Genomic DNA, 22,710 nt, shown 5'->3' with positions numbered 1-22,710 from the left:
TTGTAGTAAGACCTAGAAATATGTGTTGTGAAACAGCTCCCAAGAAGACTCTGATGCCCCTGATAGTTAAGAACCAATTTTTTTATTAACCTCCCACTTCCCATGAATAATGTTCTATCTCCTTAGCCTAACATTCAAGATTCTCCAGGATTTGACCCCAGTTCACTTTCAATTCTTATTCTCCCACATTCTTCTTGAGCACTTACTTTTTCCTATGAAGAGGGTGATAATACTTTCCTAATAATGTTGCTTAAAGGATTAAAGTAAGATGTACACACATCTAGTGTGCTGTCTGGTGCTCAGTATACACCAATAACAGTAGGTCCCCAATGAATATACATCACAATGGATAAAGAAACAATGGCGAGACCTGCCGCAAAAACAAATGAGTGAAGCTTTGCCTTTAAACAGAGGCCATTGACCCTGCTTTAGGGAAGCCTAGGAGGAAACCCCGTGGCCCCAAGACCATTTCCAAATCTAACACAGTTTCTTTAGGAGCACTTTCTCTTCTCGAGTCGCAATGCTTTGTAGTCACAGTCAGACTTGGACTTTGCAGTAGGTGAGAGCAGTGGGGAAGGAAAGTTAAAACACTATAAAGAAATTCTGTTTCCGACCAAGACGCTAAAGCAATCTAGAGCACACAGACGTAGGGGCTCTGTCTCCTCTACCCTTTGAATACTTTTCAAGATTTTAGTCATTTGAATGGCTGTTGAACAGAGTCAGAGCAGATGTGGAGTTTATAGTGAAAGAGTAGCCTTTACTGATATGGCTGATGGAACCATGTAGGTTGGTCCACCAGCTCCAAACTGTGAGAGTTCTGTGGGATGCAACTGAGAGCCACAAACACTCATAAAGAGTCCCCTGGCCAACTAAGACTGGGAAACTCTAGGTGAAAGCTGGTTAAACAGATTTTTCATTTTGTTTTTAATTGAAAGAATTCTCAGAGTCTTTTTTTTTTGCGGTACGCGGGCCTCTCACTATTGTGGCCTCTCCCGTTGCGGAGCACAGGCTCCGACCGCGCAGCCTCAGCGGCCATGGCTCACGGGCCCAGCCGCTCCACGGCACATGGGATCTTCCCAGACAGGGGCACGAACACGTTTCCCCTGTATTGGCAGGCGGACTCTCAACCACTGCGCCACCAGGGAAGCCCCTCAGAGTCTTTAAAATGTGAATAATTGTCATGACTTTCCTAGAGGGGGACAAGGGGACAACATTTCCCAGATTTATTGAATCATGGTATTTTCTTTTTTTTTCAGTGTCTTAGGGGACTAGGATACTCAGTAACACACTTAGGGAAATGCTGATATGATGGTTTTGACAGGGATCCTTAACTCTGTAACTCCCGTGGCACTTGATCAAAAAAAAACCCAGAAGTTTTCTGGACTCTACCCTAGAATCTCCAGGAGAAGGGCCATTGCAACTATATGTTTCAAAAGGCTCAGCTGGGTATTCTGCTGTGCAACCAGAGCAGACAGCCACTGCATAAGGAGAATGGCTCCTGGATTCGGGAGGGCCTAAGTTCAAGTCCAGGTACCATGGATAGTCATTTTATTATATTTGGAAAGTGACTTCATCTGGTTGTCTTAGTTTTCTCATCCATAAAATAGGAAATCATACTCACTCACTGGTACAATTTTAGGCCCAAAAGAGTTAAATGAAATAATGAAGTAAAACAACGATCACAGAGTAGGTGCTGTTTGCAATTTGGAATCCTCAGTAGCTTCAGTATAAATAAAAATAGAAAAAGTATTTGCTTTCTCCATCTTTTAGGCTCATATGCCAACAATTTTTGCCTTTCTCCAACAGGAATGAAATAATTTTGAACTCTTATGTCTGTGATATGCCTGTGACACTTTGACTTTTGTTATCCTTAGAGCAATGTTCTGAAAGATAGGGTCAGACCGTTAACAAAGATGGTTATGAGTCTTTTGGAAATCACGCCCCATGTCTTCTGGAAAATAGTTCTTTATCTTTTAGATTGTACATAATCTCCATTTTCCAAGTAATTATCTAAACTAGACCAAGAAATTGAAATCCGGTTTTAGAGCGTAAATGAAATGATGTCATCCTAGGTTTGCATTATATGCCCTGCAAAGGTCCAACATTTAGCCAGCACCAGCTGTCCATGTTCTTCTGTTGAGGCAGAGTTTTCTAAAATATTAACTTCAAAGGCATTTCTATTTCTATAAGGGCAGATGTAATGGGATTTTTATAGACATTCTAACATTTGCTGTCTTTCGTGTTCTCTTTCCTTTTAAATAATCCCTCAGTGTCTTATCCCATTAAATAGATTTTTGAAGTCTAGTACTGAATGGGGATGTGTGGGGATGTGTGTGTGTGTGTGTGTGTGTGTGATGACAGCTACCCTCCAGGGAGAAATGTATGTGTGACTTTGACTCTGGCCCAGAGAGATGCCACTGTGTGTGAATGCAACAGTACAGATGATTCCAGCCTTGTATGTGGATACTTTTCTGAAGTTCATTTGGAAGTCAGTAGTTTGGAACTTGGAACACACTTTCTCATAAAAGAAATGTTCTACATGGTGGAGAGAGTCCCGGGCCAGCCCACAAGAGCCTGTTTAACTCGTACTGCACCTGAAGCAGAATCGTTATTAACGCCAGAGAACAGTGTTTCCATGGAAACACATTTTCAGAGTTCTACTCTTTAACGTTGAGAACCACTGACTATAAAATTTAAACTTGTCTCCTAAATCACTTACCCCCTTTTCCTTTAATAAATTATCAAGAAGAGGAGCTATTCACACCACAAATTATTTCTTGAATATGTTAGGTTAAAATAATAGTTTTTTCTTTGCTTGTTTCATGCACTTTGAAACTTTAGGAAAAGGATGCACGTAACAAAGAAAAAGAGTTTCTTTAAACATTCTTGAGCTACTTCAAACTTGTTTTTTTTTGTCCTGGCATTTCCTGGCTCTCCTTGTATGTCACAGCCTACTCGTCTAGCTGCAGAGAGGCAACTGTCACTATCCTTATGTTTGTTTTTAAATACATCAAAATTGTTTGTTTTTTTTCTACCATATCTTTACCTTTCCCTTAAGTTTTTAAAACTTGCCTTATAATTTAATAGGAATCTGGAATAACTAAGTAATGAAATATATTCTAGGTCACACTGACCACAGGAATCAGAAATGTTTCAACTAATTATACACAGATTATGGTAGAAGTTGTATAAATATATCACAGAATCACAGGGCTGGAAAGAACCTTAAAAGATTGTCTAGTCTATTCCCTGGCTTCTAGACAGGCCAGTCATTCCAAACAGATGAGAGCTAACCTCTATTTTAGAGAAGAAGGGTGACTTTGGCTTTAACCCTTTCTAAAAGATTTAACAATTCATGCACCATTAGTAAATTATTCTTCGTTTTTAATCTAAATTCTTCCCTTGACAGTTCCTCACAGGAAACAAAGTAGGCTGATTTGTGTAAAATCCCACAGTATATTTAAATTTCGTAGTTTGTGCTTGCTCTTCTAGGGCCTTCCTGAACATCTGAGGGTCTAATACTTTTGTTACTTTGCTCCCTCTGGGTCGTTAGACTTTTCAGCAGTGGGAACTGAAATCCAGCTACTGTGTTTTGTTAGGCTTCAAGAACTGAGCATAGTTTCCACACATAGGAACATTTAAGTCTAACCTGATAAGCAACCCAAAGACTCAAAAGAAAACCAAATTTTATACTTATAATAAAATTGCAATAGCATAGGCTATTTATTATAGTCACTCTCTTTCAGCCCTAATCTTATTCGTTCTTCAGTAAGGTAAGGAAATCAAAGAGAACCTACCCCTATGAAAATTATTGATAAACTGTGATATCCTTAAATGTCACCAAATATAATTTTTCTATTGAGCACCTACTACAGAACCTGCAAGGGGTAATCTCAAAATATTTTTTGCTGATTGATAATGCCTATTTAGACTTGTTACTCAGAGACTCTTTAATGGAAGTTTCCAAAGGAATGGGCATTTTAATCTCTATACTGTGGACAACACTAAACATACAGGCTTTATAGCAAGTACTGCTGGCTGTGTTATGCACGTAAAACAGTCCTACCATCCCCTGTGATAAGAGAGACAGGAAGGCTCATTGCATATTCCATTTGTGTGTGAGATTTTGAATGCCTCAAAGGTGGAGATTATCTCAGAAAGAAGCAGACATGGGTGGAAATTTCCATAATTATGGCCTCAACCTGACACTCAGCCATATACCTTGTTTATTCCCCAAACTTATCTTGTCACTGAGTGGTGTGATGGTTAATTTTATGTGTCAGTTTGACTGGCCAAGGGATGCCCAGATTAAACAATATTTCTGGGTGTATCTGTGAGGGTGTTTCTGGATGAGATGAGCATTTGAATCAGTGGACTCAGTAAAGTAGATTTCCCTCCCCAGTATGGGTGGGCCTTATCCAATCCCTCGAAGGCCTTAACAGAACAAAATGTGGAAGAAGGAGGAAGTCGATTTTTTTCCCGCCTCACTGATTAAGCTGGGACATTCCTCTGCCCTTGGACTGGGATTTACATCATCGGCTCCCTTGGTTTGCAGGCCTTCACACTCAAGCCCAGACTCAATTACACCAATGGCTTTCCTGGGCCTTCAACTTGCAGATGGCAGATGGTGGGACTTCTCAGCCTCCACTGTTGCATGAGCCAACTCCTCATAGTACATCTCCTTTTCTTTATTCCTATCTATCTATCTATCAATGTATCTCCATCCTACTAGTTCTGTTCTCTGGAGAACCCTGACTTACAGTGGTGGCTACCCATCCATCCTAAATACCTAAGGGGACCGAAGCAACTTTCTGAGAGCAGGCTAACAAACTTGACCCTGTAAAATGACTGTGGGAGCCCTAGGCCTAACTTTTCTGCATTAGCGAAGTATTTCAATGGAGATGGTTAAGGCTACTTCGTGTAAGCGTACAAAAGAATCTGTCTGTACAGCTTCCTGGCAGAACCTAGCACCCCTACACTACCACCAGCATGACCCTTGTATGGTTCAGCTGTATGAGGGCAGATTTATTCCCGGGAAATGGGGCAATTCTTTTGTTACCAGTGAATATGCCAGAAGCTGTTTTGGAGACTCAAGATCCCCTGAACTTACCATAATAGGAAGCTCATGTCCCCATCAACCAACAAAATTCCTGGACCAAAGAGGGTTTTCTCTTTATGATAACCATAAAGACTTAGGACACTTGTGAGAAAACACAGAGGAAGAAATATTAAAATAAAGTCTTCTTACTTTTGTTCCCAAAATGTCAGCATTATTTATAGCTCAGTGGTGTAACTCTCTGATATTTACGCATTGCTAATGTTAGCTGAATAGACAATGACCGGAGTACTCTAGCCTTCATTGGTCTTAATAAAAGTATCCCTTCAGGTAAACTTCCTGGTTTGAAGACTTCTGTCCGAACCCTTAACTTAAATTTCCTTCCGCACTCTGGCAAAAACACAGTGTGACATTATAACTCTGGTATTCATCTGTTAGGGACTCAAAGGGTCTTCCGGAAGGCACCCGCTAATTACACAAATGAATTGCAACGAAGTACAACTTAACCACGGGCGAAGACAACTTACTTGTTCATTTTTGGTAAGTCTGGTTTTGTTGTGAATGTCTGACGTAACCAAATTGAATCCGTGCTTCTCTGACAGGATTCTCAGAAGCAAGACCACGGTCCGGCTCCCACACTTGCCAACTCTGTTGTACACCACCTGGCTCGGGAAAGGCAGCGCCTGGGCAGAACGAGAGAGCAAATGAGAGGGTGTGGGTTAAAATACTTCGGGTGCTTCCCTCAATTTCTCTAAATGAGAAGTGTCCATACGAAACTAACAAGAGAATGGAAGCGACGAACGCGTATTTATCTTCACAGTGGAACTTGAGAGAAACGTTGGACTCCTTATCCATCTGCCCTGATATTTAAAACTGGTAAAATTTCATGCCATCTATAATACCGATTGTGAAACTACTTTTGTTTTTTTCTCAGGAACAAAATATGTAAATATGTGCTTTAATGATAGTGTTCTTTTGCAAGTTATATTATGCTTTATCAGAACTTAATCTGCAGACTGCTCAAGAGAAATATAGTAATTTAAAAAATTGAGACAGGGCTTCCCTGGTGGTGCAGTGGTTGAGAGTCCGCCTGTAGATGCAGGGGACACGGGTTCATGCCCTGGTCCAGGAAGATCCCACATGCCGCAGAGCGGCTGGGCCCGTGAGCCACGGCCGCTGAGCCTGCGCGTCCGGAGCCTGTGCTCCACAACGGGAGAGGCCACAGCAGTGAGAGGCCCGCGTACCGCCAAAAAAAAAAAAAAAAAAAAAAAAAGTTGAGACATAATTTCCATACAATAAAGTTCACCCTTTTAAAGTATACATTCAGTGAGTTTCAGTATATTCACAAAATTGTGAACCATCACCACTACCTAATTCCAGAGCATTTGAAAAGAAACTCCATACCCATAGCAGTCACTTCCATTTACCTCACTACCTTGATCCATTGAAACCATTTATCTACTTTCTGGCTCTGTGGCTTTGCCTATAGCATTCTGAACATCTCATATAAAAGGAATCATAGGCTATGTGGCCTTTTGTGTCTGGCTTCTTTCACTGAGCATAATGTTTTTAAGGTTTACCAGTGTTGCAGCATGAAGTATGCACTTCATCTCTTTATATGGCTGAATAATATTACATTGTACGGATATACTGTATTTTGTTTATACACTCATCAGTTGATGGACATTTGGATTGTTTCCACCTTTTGCCTACTATGAATAATGCTGCTTTGAACGTTTGTCTATAAGACTTTGTGGAGACACATGTTTTTGATTCACCTTGAGTAAATCCTAGGAGTGGAAATGCTGGATCATATGGTAACTACGTTTAATCTTTAGAAGAACTGCCAAACTATTTTGAATACAGCTGCACCATTTTATATTGCCACCAGCAACGTATGAGAGTTTCAGTTTCCCACATCCTTGCCCACACTTGTTGTTGCCTGTTTTTCTTCTTATTATTGTAGCCATCCTAATGGGTGTGAAGCGGTATCTCATTGTGGTTTGGATTTGCATTTCCCTGATGACTAATGATGTTGAGCTTATTTATTTCATGTATTTATTGGCCATTTGTACAATTTCTTTGGAGAAATGTCTATTCAAATCCTTTGCCCATTTTAAAATTGGGTTATGTCTTTTTATTGTTGAGTTTTAAGTTTTATATTTTTTCTGGATTTGCAAATATATGATCTGCAAATATATTCTCCCATTCTATGGAGTGCCTTTTCACTTTCTTGATAGTGTCAAAACACAAGCTTTTAATCTTAATGGAGTCCAATTTATCTAATTTTTTTTTGGCTCCCCACGCTTTCGGTATCATATCTAAGGAACCACCGCCTAATCCAAAGTCACAAAGATATACACCTGTGTTTTCTCCTCAAAGTTTTATAGTCTTAGTGCTAACATGTAGGTCTTTGACTCATTTTGAGTTAATTTTGTGTATGGTGTGAGCTAGTGACCTAACTTCATTGTTTTGCATGTGAATATCCATTTGCCTCAGCAACATTTATTGAAAATACTGTTTTATTTTCCATTTAACTGTTTGGTACCTCACTGAAAATCCGCTAAGTATAAATTTATGGGTTTATTTCTGGACTCTCAATTCTATTCCATTGATCCATATGTTTTTATCCTTATGCCAGTACCACAGAATCTTTTTTTTTAAACATCTTTATTGGAGTATTATTGCTTTACAACGGTGTGTTAGTTTCTGCTTTATAACAAAGTGAATCAGCTCTATGTATATATATATCCCCATATCCCCTCCGTCTTGTGTCTCCCTCCCAACCTCCCTATCCCACCCCTCTAGGTGGTCACAAAGCACCGAGCTGATCTCCCTGTGCTATATGGCTGCTTCCCACCAGCTATCTATTTTACATTTGGTAGTGTGTATATGTCCATGCCACTCTCTCACTTCGTCCCAGCTTCCCCTTCCCCCTCCTTGTGTCCTCAAGTCCATTCTCTACATCTGCGTCTTTATTCCCGTCTTGCTCCTAGTTTCTTCATAACCATTTTTTTTTCTCTTAGATTCCATATATATGTGTTAGCATACGGTATTTGTTTTTCTCTTTCTGACTTACTTCACTCTGTATGATAGACTCTAGGTCCATCCACCTCACTACAAATATCTCAATTTCGTTTCTTTTTATGGCTGAGTAATATTCTATTGTATATATGTGCCACATCTTCTTTATCTATTCATCTGTCAATGGACACTTAGGTTGCTTCCATGTCCTGGCTATTGTAAAGAGAGCTGCAATGAACACTGAGTACCACAGAATTTTGATTACTATTTCTTTGCTATAAGTTTTGAAATCGGGAAGGGTGAATCCCTGCAACCGTGTTCTTCGTCTTCAAGACTGTTTTGGCTATTCTGGGTCCCTTGCATTTCGGTATGAATTTTAGGATCAGCTTATCAATTTCTGCAAAAAAGGCAGCTGAGGTTTTGATAGGGATTGTGTTGAATCTGTAGATCAATATGGGGACGACCGCCATTTTAATAATATTAAATCTTTCAATCCATGAATATGGACGTCTTTCCACTTACTGGATTTTCCTTTCATTTGTTTCATTGATGTGTCACAATTTTCAGTGTAGAAACCTTACAATCCTTTTATTTATGTTTTGATGCTATCATAAATGGAATTGTTTTCTTAATTTAATTTTTGGATTGACTGTTAGCTGATAGAAATACAGTTGATGTTTGTATATTGATCTTGTATCCTCCAATCTTGCTGAACTCATTCGTTAGCTTTGATAGTTTTCTGGTGTGGATTCTTTACGATTTTCAATATACGTGATCATGTCATCTGCAAACAGAGATAGTTTTACTTCTTCCTTTCCAATATGGACGTCTTTTATTTCTTCTTCTCTTTTAATTGCCCAGTTATGACGATTTTGATAGACTAAGAAGTAATTATAACAAGTATCTGATTAAATATTTATATCCCCAATAAAGATATTATTTCCATTTTGAATGCTCAGCATTGAGCAATAATTAACAAATGATAATCAAAAGATTCCTTCATTCAGCACATATCCATAACCGAAGGCCACAGAGAGGCACAAAAGCTAAAGAATATAGTACAATATAAACATAAACACACCCCGAACTTGCCTATGGTATGCAACTTGAATTTTTGCCTTTGTAATTCTAGGTTTAATTTCCTAAAATGTTTTATATGCAGAGCAGCATGTCGTAAATTTGGAGTTTCAAAGCTAATTGTCATTGGAGTAAAATATAATACTTATATCACTCACTTAGCAACCAGTCATGTACCATTCTGATATAATTCTTCATATATATATTTTTTTAAATGAGCAGTACTTTGTTTCCTTAGGGCCAGTCAGTATGTTCTATTATGTGTCCTCACAGTGCCTAGAAAATGCCTTGGATACACAGGGTCTCAACAGACATCGATTGGTTCTTGGCAGCTCTGATAGGTTTAATGTACTGTTTAACACTAACGCAGTGATTGCAGTAAACTGTGAGACCAGGAGAATCTTCCAATGCAGCTCTGATCTTTCTGACCAAATGCTAATACAAGTCATCAGGGTAAAAGACCATCATTATAATAGGTCGTTTTACTTATGGTTCAATCAGTGAGTACCCCAAAAGTCTGTTCTCGGGCAATGACTGCAGAAGTTCAGATATTCAGATAAATTATTTAGTTCTTACTTTATGAGGTTATGACCCAACGAGGTTGAACTGGGCTTCATGTTTAATAGAATGATATTAACAGTGTTTGTAAGTTGAATTTTCCATAATAACCGGGCTGGGGGATAGACTATGGTTGTGACAAAGCTGCCAAAATAAACACAAATTTTAATTTCTTTCAGGAATTAAACTGTTCAAGAATTGGGTGAGTGCATTTTCCCCTGTCTTCTAGCCCAGCATAGAACAGCAAGGGAGAATTTGTTATGACTAAATTGATGACCTAGAAGATGTGAGTTACCACATATTAAGCACTTTATTTTAAGAGTGCAGAGTATATCTTAGAAGATTTAGATGAAGAACAGAGGCACTTAGAAACCTTAGCTGGAAACACTTAATTTCTCCTGAATTTCTTGGGTAATCAACACAGTAGCAGGCTTAATATCTACCTACTCTCTTTTGCTAATAGCTAAGGACGTTATTTGCCTTTGGGTTATGGGTTAGTTAGTTTTTAAAAATATGTTCACTCCAATTCTTTCGTTCGTTTTGTGGGAAGCTCCCAAATAATGATTATAAATATCTGATATTTAAAAAGAACACATATAAAAACACAAATCCCTGCATCATTCCTGCTGCTATAATACAGTGATATTTGAGAAAAACAGCTACATCTACAAAAAGGTTTGAAAAACCCACAACGTGACTCCAATTTTACCATTTATTTAAATGTCAATGTACAGCTACAGAGTATAAAGATAGAACTAGGAACTGTGTTTTCAGATAAAGCTTCTGGAATCAGTCTTGTGACCTTTAAAGACACAGCATACACCATCACAAACATAAACCTCTCTCAAATTTAGGGTGGGGCTCTTAGGTCCTTTTCTAAACCTATGGAATCCACTGGAAATTGGCAAATTTAGTCAGGCCAAATCAATGTGTTGATTTGGTGGTTTGGGATAAGGTGTTAAAATGAACAATGGCAACAAGTTGATTCATCCCTGCTTTTGGCAGATCTATAAATTTGCTCCTGAAGTCTGCTTTACCAATCACTGTCATCTTCTGTTGACGACAAAAGACCCTGTCCCAGGCTCTGTGCCATGTAAATGCTTTCAATCCTTGTTAGAGACAGTGAATCAAAGAGCATAATTGTCTTCACTCTATTGTGCCTTTCTCTAGGAGTTTAAATTATCAAATGATTTAAGCATCATTCATACACCTAAGTGACTCTCCTGTGTGCCCTCCTCTGTCCCATAGATCATCATAGATTCACAGAACGACAGGGTTTGAGGTCTAGAGGCAATGTGGACTAATCCATCCATTCCAACTCCCTCCCCGCCCTGCACGCCCACCCCTATCACCCCCAGCCCCAGCCCAATCTGCGTTTGACTTGGCTAGAGCTTTACCTTGTCTTTATGACCTTGTCTTTTCATCCTCTCGAGTATTCTGTGAGGTAGATAGTAGCACTATATTTAGGTGAGTAAAACGAGGCCAGAGAGATCATTTGGCATGTTCAAGGTGACAAAGCCAAAAAGTGGCACGTAACAACTAAAGCCCAGCTTGTAGCTCTCCTGACCCCAAAACGACACTCTATTTAATATACTACCACATCAAAGGGTGAAAATGACCTCTAGTTTGGCTTCTGCAACAGAGATGCTCTTTCTTTTTGTCATGTCTTGAACGTGTCCAACCTCATTAAATGCTACTGTTCAACAGTCAACTATCACAACGTGTATCATCGGGCATGACTCATCCATTACTGATATCCCCAGATCCTCAGCTGGAACTGACAGGAGTCGACTGGCCTCTCCTTCTCCTTCCTCTGGACAGATTTTATAAGCTAATGTAAGCCCAGAGTGTCAGAGCAGCTAATGGGAGAAGAGCAGAAGGATATAGTTTTCCCTTTATTCCTTCCCCTAATCTATCATAGGCAGTCACAGCTGCCTTGGATATTGTGACCCACTTCACTAGGAAAGGAAAAAACAGGAAGCAATAAGTCATAGTAAAATATATATAAAATCCTAAATGCACTTGAAATGTCTATCAAGACAAGCAAATGGTAAACTTAACAACTGTGAAAAGACGCCTAAAGACCTCTTAAGATCAACCTCAAATCCCTATTTTCTTCAACAGATATTTGCCAATTGTCAGGCATCTCAACTTTAATGTTCCTATTATCATTTGCACATAAATTTTGAATACTTACTCTTTCTTTGAGTGTCCTATAAAGACGTACACAACAAAACCCCTCACCCCCCCAGCCCAAATGATTCTTCATTCTTGACAACCATGGTTATACGAATGTTATGTCTGTGGTTTCTATTTTATGGCCAATTTGTAAAAGCAAAGGGAGCTCCAAAATATTTCACTCTATGAATTATATATTTTTATGTTGCCTGCCTTGTAAGTTCTGCAAATGCCACAAATCCCCAGGGCCTGACAGGCTTGTGTGGAGCGTGCCCAATAAACAGAAGTCTGTCCAAAATCCTAAGCACAACAGTAAATACCACCAGATGATGTCCACAATTCAACAGCTTCTCCCAGGTTTGAAATGGGCCGGGGAAAGAAGACTTTTTAGGTAAAAAGCGAACTTGGTCTGCACCGAGACTTTCATAGTCCATGATTATAGGTCTCTCTGTGGACTGGTCTTATTGGAAGAATGAACATCAATCCTGCTTTTAAGTCTTTGCAAAATGATATTTAATACAGTACGTGACAAGCTGTGGTTCCCAAATGGCTATATATATTACCTACGGAACTTTTAAAACTCCAGATTTCTGGGCTCCACTCTTAGACCAACTGAAACAGAAAGTCTAGGGTGATGAGGGTCAGGGGTCTGGCTTTAAGAGCTCCCCTGAGAACCTACTACTTCCAGGTCCGTTCCAAGAACTACTCTTGTAGAGGACTCCTAGCCTTCCATGTTAAGCTGCTGGGTGGTTCCATAGAGCCTGATGGGAGATTAAGGTGGGGAGAGGGTTGCCTGCATGATACTGGAGAAGAGTCTGGGTGAAAGGCACTCTCATGTCCTCCTTGGGTCTCCCTGGAGTGCCACTGGCCTCCCACCCATAGTTCAAAGTCATGATCAACCTGACCAATACGCTTACACTATGGTAAGTGCCTACTCACCTAGAATGATTAGAGAACAGGTGTGCTGGGTAACTGAATGTGTAGGTTGACTGAAATTTATACTAAACACTGTCAGAGCGTTCGACCCTTAGTACCAATATTATGCTAATGATGAATGAGTTTCTTGGAGGAATAAAATTCACTTTGTGGTTTCACAGCATCTCCGTTCCACGGTTCCTCACGCCAATGCTGGGAAGGGTCACGGCCAGGGCTTTGTGAGGCTTGAACTCAGGGACAGTTCTGGTGTCCACGGTCCACAGGACTTGGAGCAGCTCAAATCCATTCAGCGAATCCCTACTTTAAAGTTTCCGAGGACACTGCGGTGTCGGGAGCTAGTCCCATCACACCTCAGAACCTCAGCATCTTCATCGGTAAGAGGGGAGGGCTGGGTTCAAACCCGGTAAGTGATGCTCTCTTCTGAGGGTATCAAATGATTCATTTCAATCTATATTATCAAGATATCACCTGGAAATGCCTTAAAAATTGACACAAGATTTTTACATTTTTCCTTGTCAAATGTATTCATAAAATAAACAGAAAAAACAGTTCCAGTAATTTGTGCTGCAGACACGGATTCCAGCTCCATGGGCATTCACGGTTCTCTTGGAACCTCTGGCATTTCCGTACATGTCCCACCCTTGTTTGGGCTTGTCATGTAAAAAAACCTTCCTTTGTGCTCCTCTTATGCTTTCTCCTCCCTTCTACAGCTTCAGTCACTTCGAGGTTTCTGGTTTTTTTAAGACCATCCCCAAACACCGAAGTCTGTACAGGGCTCAGCCTTCCAGCAGTGCTGTCCAGAAATCAGCAGTGATTCTCACTGGCTTTTGCCCGTCAAGGCATTCTAGGTCTTCTAACAGATGCATCTCTGTTTTCTAATCACCATCGACTCTCCAGACCCCTAGGCTCATTTCCTCCATTCTAGAGGAGGAAACACATAGGACCCGTTAAAGAACTATCTTTTCCCTCATTGCCACCTCCTGAATGGAAAGCTCTTCCCACCTGCAACTCTCGAATGACATCCTTGTATCTTCTAATTATTCATAACCCATCTTCTTCCAGAAGCCTTGCCAAGTCTGAACCTTATGCTTTCTCCTTTCCCCCTGCTCCTACTTGAAACAGTTCCATGTCTAATGTTATCTACAGAAAGACAAATATAGCTATAACTTCTTTACAAATCCATCTGTTTTATTCCTCTGATAGACTGGGTCTACCTGGAATGTGCATAGTCGATAATTAATAAATATCTGTCTATTAAATAGACAAACTGTTGGGATGAAAATACTATTAAACGTTGTTTTAGAACCAATGCTGTCATATTTATTATTTAGAAGATGCTGCTTTGGTTGTTCCCTAAGACTGTAAGGGAAGTTCATCAATTTTTTTCTTCACACTCATATTCTGCAACTTTCCTTTTTTTTTTTTTTGGCCGCGCTGTGCGGCTTATGGGATCCTAGTTCCCCCACCAGATATCAAACCCGGGACCCCAGCACTGGAAGCATGGAGTCCTAACCACGGGACCGCCAGGGAATTCCCTGAAACACCCTTATTTGCTATATTACATAAGAAAACGTATGGTGAAGTGAAGAAAGTCCCCTGGACTGAAAGTCAGGAAATACTCACATGTTTGACAGAAAAGAGAAATGAAGTCCACATGCCATGGGGAGGATGCGCAAGTTTTAGGGGATAAAACATCCTGAAGGAATATTTCAAAGTGTTTACACAGGACTCGGCCGTGCTTCCAAATACATATGGTAGCCCTACTGCACTTGTGTTTGAAACCTCTGACCACTCTTCTAAGAGTCCCTTAAACCTTCTCTACGGTTTTTATAATCAAAACGAAATGGAGTAACCCAATATGGGTTTGGCAATCCATTTAACCCTCATCTTCCTCTGTGTGTGTACATGCATGTGTATATGCCTTATATGCTGCACTCAAAGGCACTATAAGTAATATTGTTGTTGTAGTAAATCTGGACCAATTCTAGCCATCTCTGGCACTTTCTTCTGTGCTATGTATTCAGTGATCCAAAAGTCTTTATTAAACAAAACTCTGGGAATCAGAGTTGCAGATTTCCCAGTAAGAACAGAGAAGAACTCAGGTCCTCAAATTAGTTTTAGATCTGGAGTTGTTCCATTACGATTATTAATCAATTCAAGTGATTTATACATTAACTTCTGAACTAGAATATGTAATTTTGTAGATGCCTTTGGGTTGATAATCTTTCTACCAGACCCACATACTTCATTTAACTTGCCATTCAGATCTATAACACATTTTCTCTTAATCACACACTTCTTCAAATAAAACATGCATAGACACTTTATATAGACCTTTAAGATTAGAAAGTCTGCTTAAAGTTAAGCTTTATTTATTTATAACTGTCCTATTTTTATTTTTAGTTAAGAATTTATACTCTGAAACTAATCTAAAAATTCATTTGTTATAATGCAATAGAGGAGAAGTGGTGGTTACTGATTGTACATGTCCTAACTTATAGCAGGTATTGCTGGGATGGGCCAACCAGTCAGTTTAGAATGGTCTCCTTTGGTTATTGGTAGGGAGAAGAGTCAAATATTCTCACGACAGGCTTCACAAGGGAAGACTGCCCTCACTGTAAATGGTACAAATGCTCTGTGACCAGCCACGCTGGGTTGCCAATACTCCTCTTTCTCATCAAGGCACCATGTAAAATGCTTAAAACCAAAGCCTTAGATTCATCGCTCATTGTGAACCATATCATTTTTTTCCGTTTAAAATGTCTGAATCAAATTTTAGTCTGAGTGTGAATTTGGAGCAAGAACCTTATTCTTGGATTCAGATGACCATCGTTTGAATTCCTTGTCTGAGTTTAAGCTTTTCAAAACATAAACCACACTTTAAAATAGTGTGGCAGATTGGGGCAGTAACTGCCCCCAACCAATTCCACCTGCCTATATAGCCATGAAGAGTATAACGTCCTCCCACACGGACCTTGGGCCTGGCCTTGTTACTTGCTTTGGCCAATGAGACATCAGCAAGCAAATGTAAGCAGAGGCTTGAAAAGAGCTTGTATACTGGGGCTGAATCTTGCTTGTCCCTGGGAGCCTTTCCCCCACAATATGAACTTAGGCTAGCCTCCGGGAGGATAAGAGACTCTATGGAATATTGAAAATACTGTGACTGAATTCAACAGATAAGTACTGAGTGCCATTCATTTGGTTAATGGCAAGAAATTAATCGGTTATTGTGACGATCTGATTATCTGCCTTGGATTAGAGTCTAAATTCCATGACTATAGGGACACATCTGCTTTTCCTTACTATTGTATCTTCAATACAGCTCAATGCCTGGCACATAGTAGATACAGAATAAATCATTGTTCAGTGAGTGAATACGACAAAGGTTACAACTAGTTCCCTGCCCTGTGTGAACTCACGATCTAGCAAGTGAACCAACCACTGGCACCACCTCCTCTGATCACCTGTGGCAAGTGCCCTGCCAGGGATATGGTACAAGAACAGGGAGAAGGAGTGATGAACTTGGCCTTGGGGACTCAGGGGAGGTTTCACAGAGAGCATGACATTTAAGCTGGGTATCTCTAGAAATTTTGTTGCTTTAATTCAGTCATTCTCCCTTTGCCAAAACACCTAACTCTTGTTGGTATGAACCGATAAGGAACTTTCTTGCCCTCCAAGCTTCATTTGGCTACAGAGAGTTGGCTTCTTGGCATCTTTCACATTCAGGAGTGTGTGTGCGCTGCATGTGTGATATGCAAGGAAAATGCACCATGCAAAATTCATCAACTGCTAGCATTGCCCCCTCATGCCCACTGGGCTTAGAAAGACAAGGCAGGAAAACTGAGGAGCGGCAGCCTCTAAGAACAATTCACTGAACATGGCTAAGGATTTCCGTGATTGCTTTATGTCTTATCTCCATATATCAGTAAGGATGCTTTTGTTGGCAGGTAACAGAAAATCCAACCCAATTCAAACAATAAGAAAAATACATAGGCATACCTCGTTTTACTGTGATTTGCTTTATTATGCTTCACAGATATTGTGGTTTTTGTTTTTTTTTTTACAAATTGAAGGTTTACGGCAACCGTGTACCCAGCAAGTCTATGGGCGCCATTTTTCCAACAGCATTTGCTCACTTTGTGTCTCTGTGTCACACTTTGGTAATTCTTGCAAAATTTCAAACTTTTTCATTATTATTATATTTGTTAATGGTGCTCAGTGATCTTTGATGTGACTACTACAACTTGCTGAACACTCAGAAGATGGTTAGCAGTTTTTAGCAATGAAGTATTTCTAATTAAGGTATGTAATTTGTTTTTTTAGACATAACGCTACTGTACACTTAACAGACTGCAGTGTAGTAAACATAACTTTTATGCTCACTGGGAAACCAAAAAAATGTCACTCACTTTATTGCTATACTCACTTTACGGCAGCGGTCGGGAACCAAACCTGAATATCTCTGTGTTCTCTTAGAGATAAATAAACAAAACAAAAATACATTCTCTTTCGAAACAGAAGTCCTTAGGTATGGAGATTTCAGGATTCATTCCATACTTTTGTTCCATTTTGCTCTGCTATCCTCGTATGTCAGTATTGTCCTCAGACCAGCCTTCCTCAAATTGCATCATGGCTGCTGCAATTTTAGCCATCTCATGAAGAATGTCAAACTCCAGAGGAAGAAGAGACTATCTTTCTTGAGTGCTTCCTTTAAGATCTGAAAATCTTACTTAGAAGGTCCTGAGAAAATTTCCCCTCATGTTTCCTTGGTCAGATCTAAGCCACCAGCCCACATCTCAACTAACCATTAGCAAACGAAATGAGACAACCGCTATAGGCTTAAATTACTCATGATTCACCTTTGAGCTGGGGATGGGATTACCTTCCCCACGGAGTAAAACTTGAGCAAAATCAGATTTCTGCTAAAGAAGAGGAGACTGAGGGGAAATGAATGTGGGGTAAGAGGCAATAGGGCCTGCTGTACAGAGGACTCAAAGGCCCCACTGCTCTTGATTCTTCAAACACCCATTCATGAAACCCCATTCCTCAGCTGCAGAAAAGCGAGTAAGAGTGGCAGACACGGAGAACGTTTCTAAACAACAACAAGGCTCTACTTGCTGGTTGTGGCCCATATACACCCCTGCAGCTTCCTCCCAGGCACAGGTTTGCTGACAGCTGGAGAAGCAGACAGATGAAATACATTCCCCTTCTACATAAAATGACATCAACCCCCACGCGCTGAAATGAGATGGAGAATTAGCAACAAGGTGAACTTGAGCTGGAAGATTAACTCCACACAAGAATCTAGAATTCATAAGGTATTTTTAGCTAGAGATGGTAATAAAAATTGCTCTCAGATGAAGAAATTTCATACTGCATACATATTGGAGGCTTTTTACAACTTTTTCATAAAAGCTGTACTTTTTGGTTCACAATTTTATGAAAATTAATTTTCATAAAATTAATTTCATGAATTAATTTTGAACAAGTGTGGCATGCAGTATTGACCCAATCCATCAGCATGGATCTGACCACGGAGAGTCTGTTTCCATAGTATCGGTAGGCTGGTTTTTATTTGTTTTCACTTGTTACTTGGTGCTGGGTAAACAGCTTTTTCAGAAATCCCCAACAAGATAGATGAAGCATCCCACTTCCTGTAGGGAACTGTTATTACATTCAGGCTATCAAACACTGCTAAATGAAAGAAATCATTAGCTTCCAAAATATTTTTTAATTGACACGAATGTTTGCCATCCCTCAAGACTCTACCATCTAATAGAAAGAGAAAAAAGGAAGACAATTTACAGAGCAACAACTGTCTTAACAGCTAGAAAGTCCCCATCAGGTATAAAATTTCTGATTTTCCCTGTAATTGTCAAGTTGACCGGAATAAGCAATAAGAAAACTGTTCTTAGGAGAGTTTATGTTAAGACAGATAAATGTGGTAAAATTAAGAAAACTGAAGAATGAATAGAGAGGAAGAGGCAGAAGTTTTAAGAGTCCATTGCTGATTCTCTGACTGGGATTTTCCCGGAGCAGTGGGGTTAAATTTAGTCCTTGCCCACAGGATGACCCTCATCCTGGACCAGAGTCTCAGTGAGGCCTGATGTCCAATCTACATCACTGACTCACAGGGGCTTAACATCCGCCAACACCTCCACTCCAGGCCCCCATCAGGGACTATATCATTGAGTGGCTCTCTGTTCAACTCTTTCAAAAGGCTCGCTGATGGACATGATACGTAAGGAAGATTGTTTGAAGAACAGACTCAATCATTTCTCTGTACCCTCCGGATTTTTTGTCTTGGACCAAGTTAGGCCATCACAAGGCTGTTTTTTGGAGCATAATTTCTTAGCTCCATTAAGAGGTGCTTTGACTGAGTGATATTTTGTCATCATGTCCCTGGCGGTCATCAAGGGACACTATAAGATACAGCATCACTGGGCTTCCCTGGTGGTGCAGTGGTTGAGAGTCCGCCTGCCGATGCAGGGGACACGGGTTCGTGCCCTGGTCCGGGAAGATCCCACATGCCACGGAGCGGCTGGGCCCGTGAGCCATGGTCGCTGAGCCTGTGCGTCTGGAGCCTGTGCTCCGCAGCGGAAGAGGCCACAGCAGTGAGAGGCCTGCGTACCGCAAAAACAAAAACGAAAACAAACAAACAAAAAAGATACAGCATCACGTAATTCAGTTTTGTGTTTGTGATTAGGATGTAATTGACCACACTGTTTCCTAACTTTCTCATTTCTTTCTTATCTCAGGGCTCTTATTCGTTGGTATCTTATATGCAGTTATCTTCAATTTGTGAAACAACCCAAAACCATGAGCACAAGTACTCCCACATAAAAGATGAAAAAAACGAGAATTAGTGGGATTAAATTATTTGTCCAAGGTCAACTGCAAAGCTAGTATTCAACCCCAAACTCATGCTCTCTATCCCACTCACTATCTGAAAAACTAGTATATTTCTGCTTCATGGAAAATGAGAACTCTGCAACCACTTACAGCCTCGTTCTTCCTTTAGCTACTAGGAAATTCAGAGTAAAGGCTGTTCAACTACAGCAATTTTTTGGAATTTATGGTCTCTCTTATATAGTTTCTATTTTAATTTATATTTTCCATGTCCCTGATATGTTTTCATTTATATTTTATCATTTTCTGTGTTACATTTTCTATAAATAGCCTCAAATTATTTGAAGGTGAGCAAAATATTAAATAAATCCATCAACAAACAAATAAAATGCATTCCCATTACCCTCTTGACTGTTAAAGCATCAGCTTATGATTTACCTTTCTTTGCCTACAGTCATATCCACAACCTCATGGTAGACTGCCTGCAAACCTGACTCAGTTCACAGTAGTTTATTAAAATTAACAATTGTAGTTGTTCTTCTTTCCTGTAGCAACAATACCTCCATTTTTTTCTGGAGCATCACTCCCTCCCCTGCTGTTCATGGGATTCCGGAGGCCTACCCTCAACTCTTGCTTCACGGGAAGGTGTTTTAATCAGGCATGGCCAACCAGCACATCCATCCACCGAATATAGTGACCGGTTAAGAAACAGGCACCTGACCCAAGGGTGTCCAGTGAGACTCCATCTCAGGATTTTGTAGGTCTATTGAAAGTCAAGATCTTTCTCCTACTATAGCTTCTAAGTTGGGTGCAGGCCTGGACCGGCAGGGATCCATCTAACTACCAAAAGAGAGGATCTACCTAAGAGTTAGCCTGCCCAAGAACTGGGAGATAAAAATAGACCATATAGCTTTTTCAAACCTAACTGCTATCAACCACATAAGATACTTTGAAATGACTGCCAGCCCTCTGGCAGATTCTGCTTGTTGCCTGCCTAATATCTATTCTTCCTCTCATCTGAATATAATCATGGTTTCATCATAGGTAACAATATAGCCAAGCTAAAAATATTCACTTTCTTAGATTCATTTGAACCTGGAGGTTGAAATATGTCCCCGAAAAGGTTCTCATAAAGTATGCCTGCTTTCTTTCTTCAAGTGCTTCAACTTTATAAGTCCTTCACATAACAGGGTGCTCTCTTTTCCGGGTAGTTTATAAAATATTTATAGTTGGAAGTCAAAGGTAGCTTGGATGAGGAAGCCCGTTTGTTACAAACATACATCTGCACCAGCAGCCTGTCAAATGTAACTCACTGTAGTGTTTTTAATCTGCTCAGTTATGGTAAAGACTTCCTCCTTTACCAGGAGTAAGGTTTACTTACAACACACACACACACACACACACACACACACACACACACACTAATTTGCTCAGAAACACAGCTAGAGTCCTTCAGCCCTCATGTCCCCTCCCGCCAACTTCAGTGTAAGTGCATTAAGTATATACTTTGCACCTGGAAACTTATGTGGTCAATAAACAACTTTTGACCTACTTCTGTGAGTTGTTCTCAAGGCCAAACTATGTTCTCGAGTCCGTCACGGGGAGTGATCTCATCCAGAGGATCACTTGCCTCCAAGGATAAAAATGCAATTTTATTTTTCAGGAATTTATAAACATTTCCTTTGAAGTTTCAGAGGAGTAATATTGTGCTTGGTAAGCTTTGACATAAATTGTTCAGAATTGTGACTTGAAAATCTTTTACTCCTTCTACTGGTCAATATGTTTGCAAACAACATGTATGTTGGAAACCTTAGGAAGTGTAATGATTTCTTTTCTTTTTTCTTTTCATTTTCTTTACTTTTCTTTCTAGGTAGAAAGTTAACAGATCATGAGTTGCAAATCCTTCATTTGGGTCCGGCACCTTCCTTTTCAAGAATTCTTCCTTGTCCGTTGAAAAATTCTATACTCATTTTTACCAAAAGTTATAAACTGCACGACTCAGATACCTGAAAGCACCTTGAACATCTGCTCCCTTGAACATGTGCTGCCTTGCTCGCATCTTACGTCTTTTCATCTCAGACCCTCTGGCCTTTCTTCAGGCGACAAGTGGTCAGGGCACAAATCAATCTCGCGCGCGCTCTCTCTCTCTCTCTCTCTCTCTCTCTCTCTCTCATACACACAGAGCTTAAAATAAATTTTAAAAATCATGTTTAGAATATAAGAAACCAAACAATGAAGGTATATCATGTCAACATAGTTTGCACGGCTGATTCCATAAAACTGCAGTGAAAGCTCTAGGGTAAAAGCAAGTCATCTGTTTCTGCACAAGGAATTCAACATAAGCATGAATATTAGACAAATAAGTAGAGGCTTAAGAAATTCTTTTAAAATGCCCCTAAGTCATAGACTCAAGCAGGCAGAGTCATGCCTGCTTCTCTCGTTTAGACCCTCAAACACACTCTCACAATTTCTTTCAGTCCAGCCTTGTCCAAGAGGGTGCAAATCCTGAATTCATGCTGCCTAGTTGAAAGAAAGCCACGGTCCCTTCTCTCTGGGAGCGGCCACAGGGCTATTGGACAGGGACCCGTTCCCCACAGGCCAAGCTTCCTTTCCAGAGGGGAGCTGTGTATCACAGAGAAATGTGTTCCTAGGAAGTCCACACCATGCACATTAGCCAAGGGGGGATTCAGAATGTCTTTCCAACTAAACTACTGGATGGTGTCCCTCATACTGGGGGCCAAAGGTGCTGCTCAGCTAAAATGCAACGCAGAGGAGAACAGCTAAACTAAAGGGCCAGTCTCCTCACGTCAGGACTTAGGCAAAATTGTGAAGTTGACAAAATTGTTCTTCAGTGTCTCCCCTTCCCTCCCCCTTCTTTCCCTGAACTAATGTCTGTTAACTTCCTACTATGTCCCAAGAGATGCAGGGGTGAAGAAGGCGCTGGTGGTCTCGAGGGGGATTCTGTGTGAGAGGCTATGATGGAGTCGGGGCCAAGGTGACTGGGGCCATGAGTGGGAACATCTAGCCCTGGA

The 22,710-nt window shown here is 40.3% G+C and overlaps 1 protein-coding gene across 1 annotated transcript in view; it reads right to left on the bottom strand.

Moving 5' to 3' along the window:
* The window catches only part of UST (uronyl 2-sulfotransferase), a 288,827-nt gene that overhangs the window by 120,438 nt on the left and 145,679 nt on the right, over window positions 1–22,710 (bottom strand). Inside the window, exon 3 of the mRNA XM_082669303.1 lies at window positions 5,584–5,739. Within this exon, the coding sequence (XP_082525429.1) occupies window positions 5,584–5,739 (156 nt within the window). The remainder of the gene's footprint in view (window positions 1–5,583; window positions 5,740–22,710) is intronic.

This window comes from Grampus griseus, assembly GCF_964374135.1.
Source record: "Grampus griseus genome assembly, chromosome: 13".
NCBI lineage: Eukaryota > Metazoa > Chordata > Mammalia > Artiodactyla > Delphinidae > Grampus > Grampus griseus.
The sequence above is the reverse complement of the archived record's forward strand: the minus strand, read 5'-3'. Positions and strand labels throughout refer to the sequence as shown.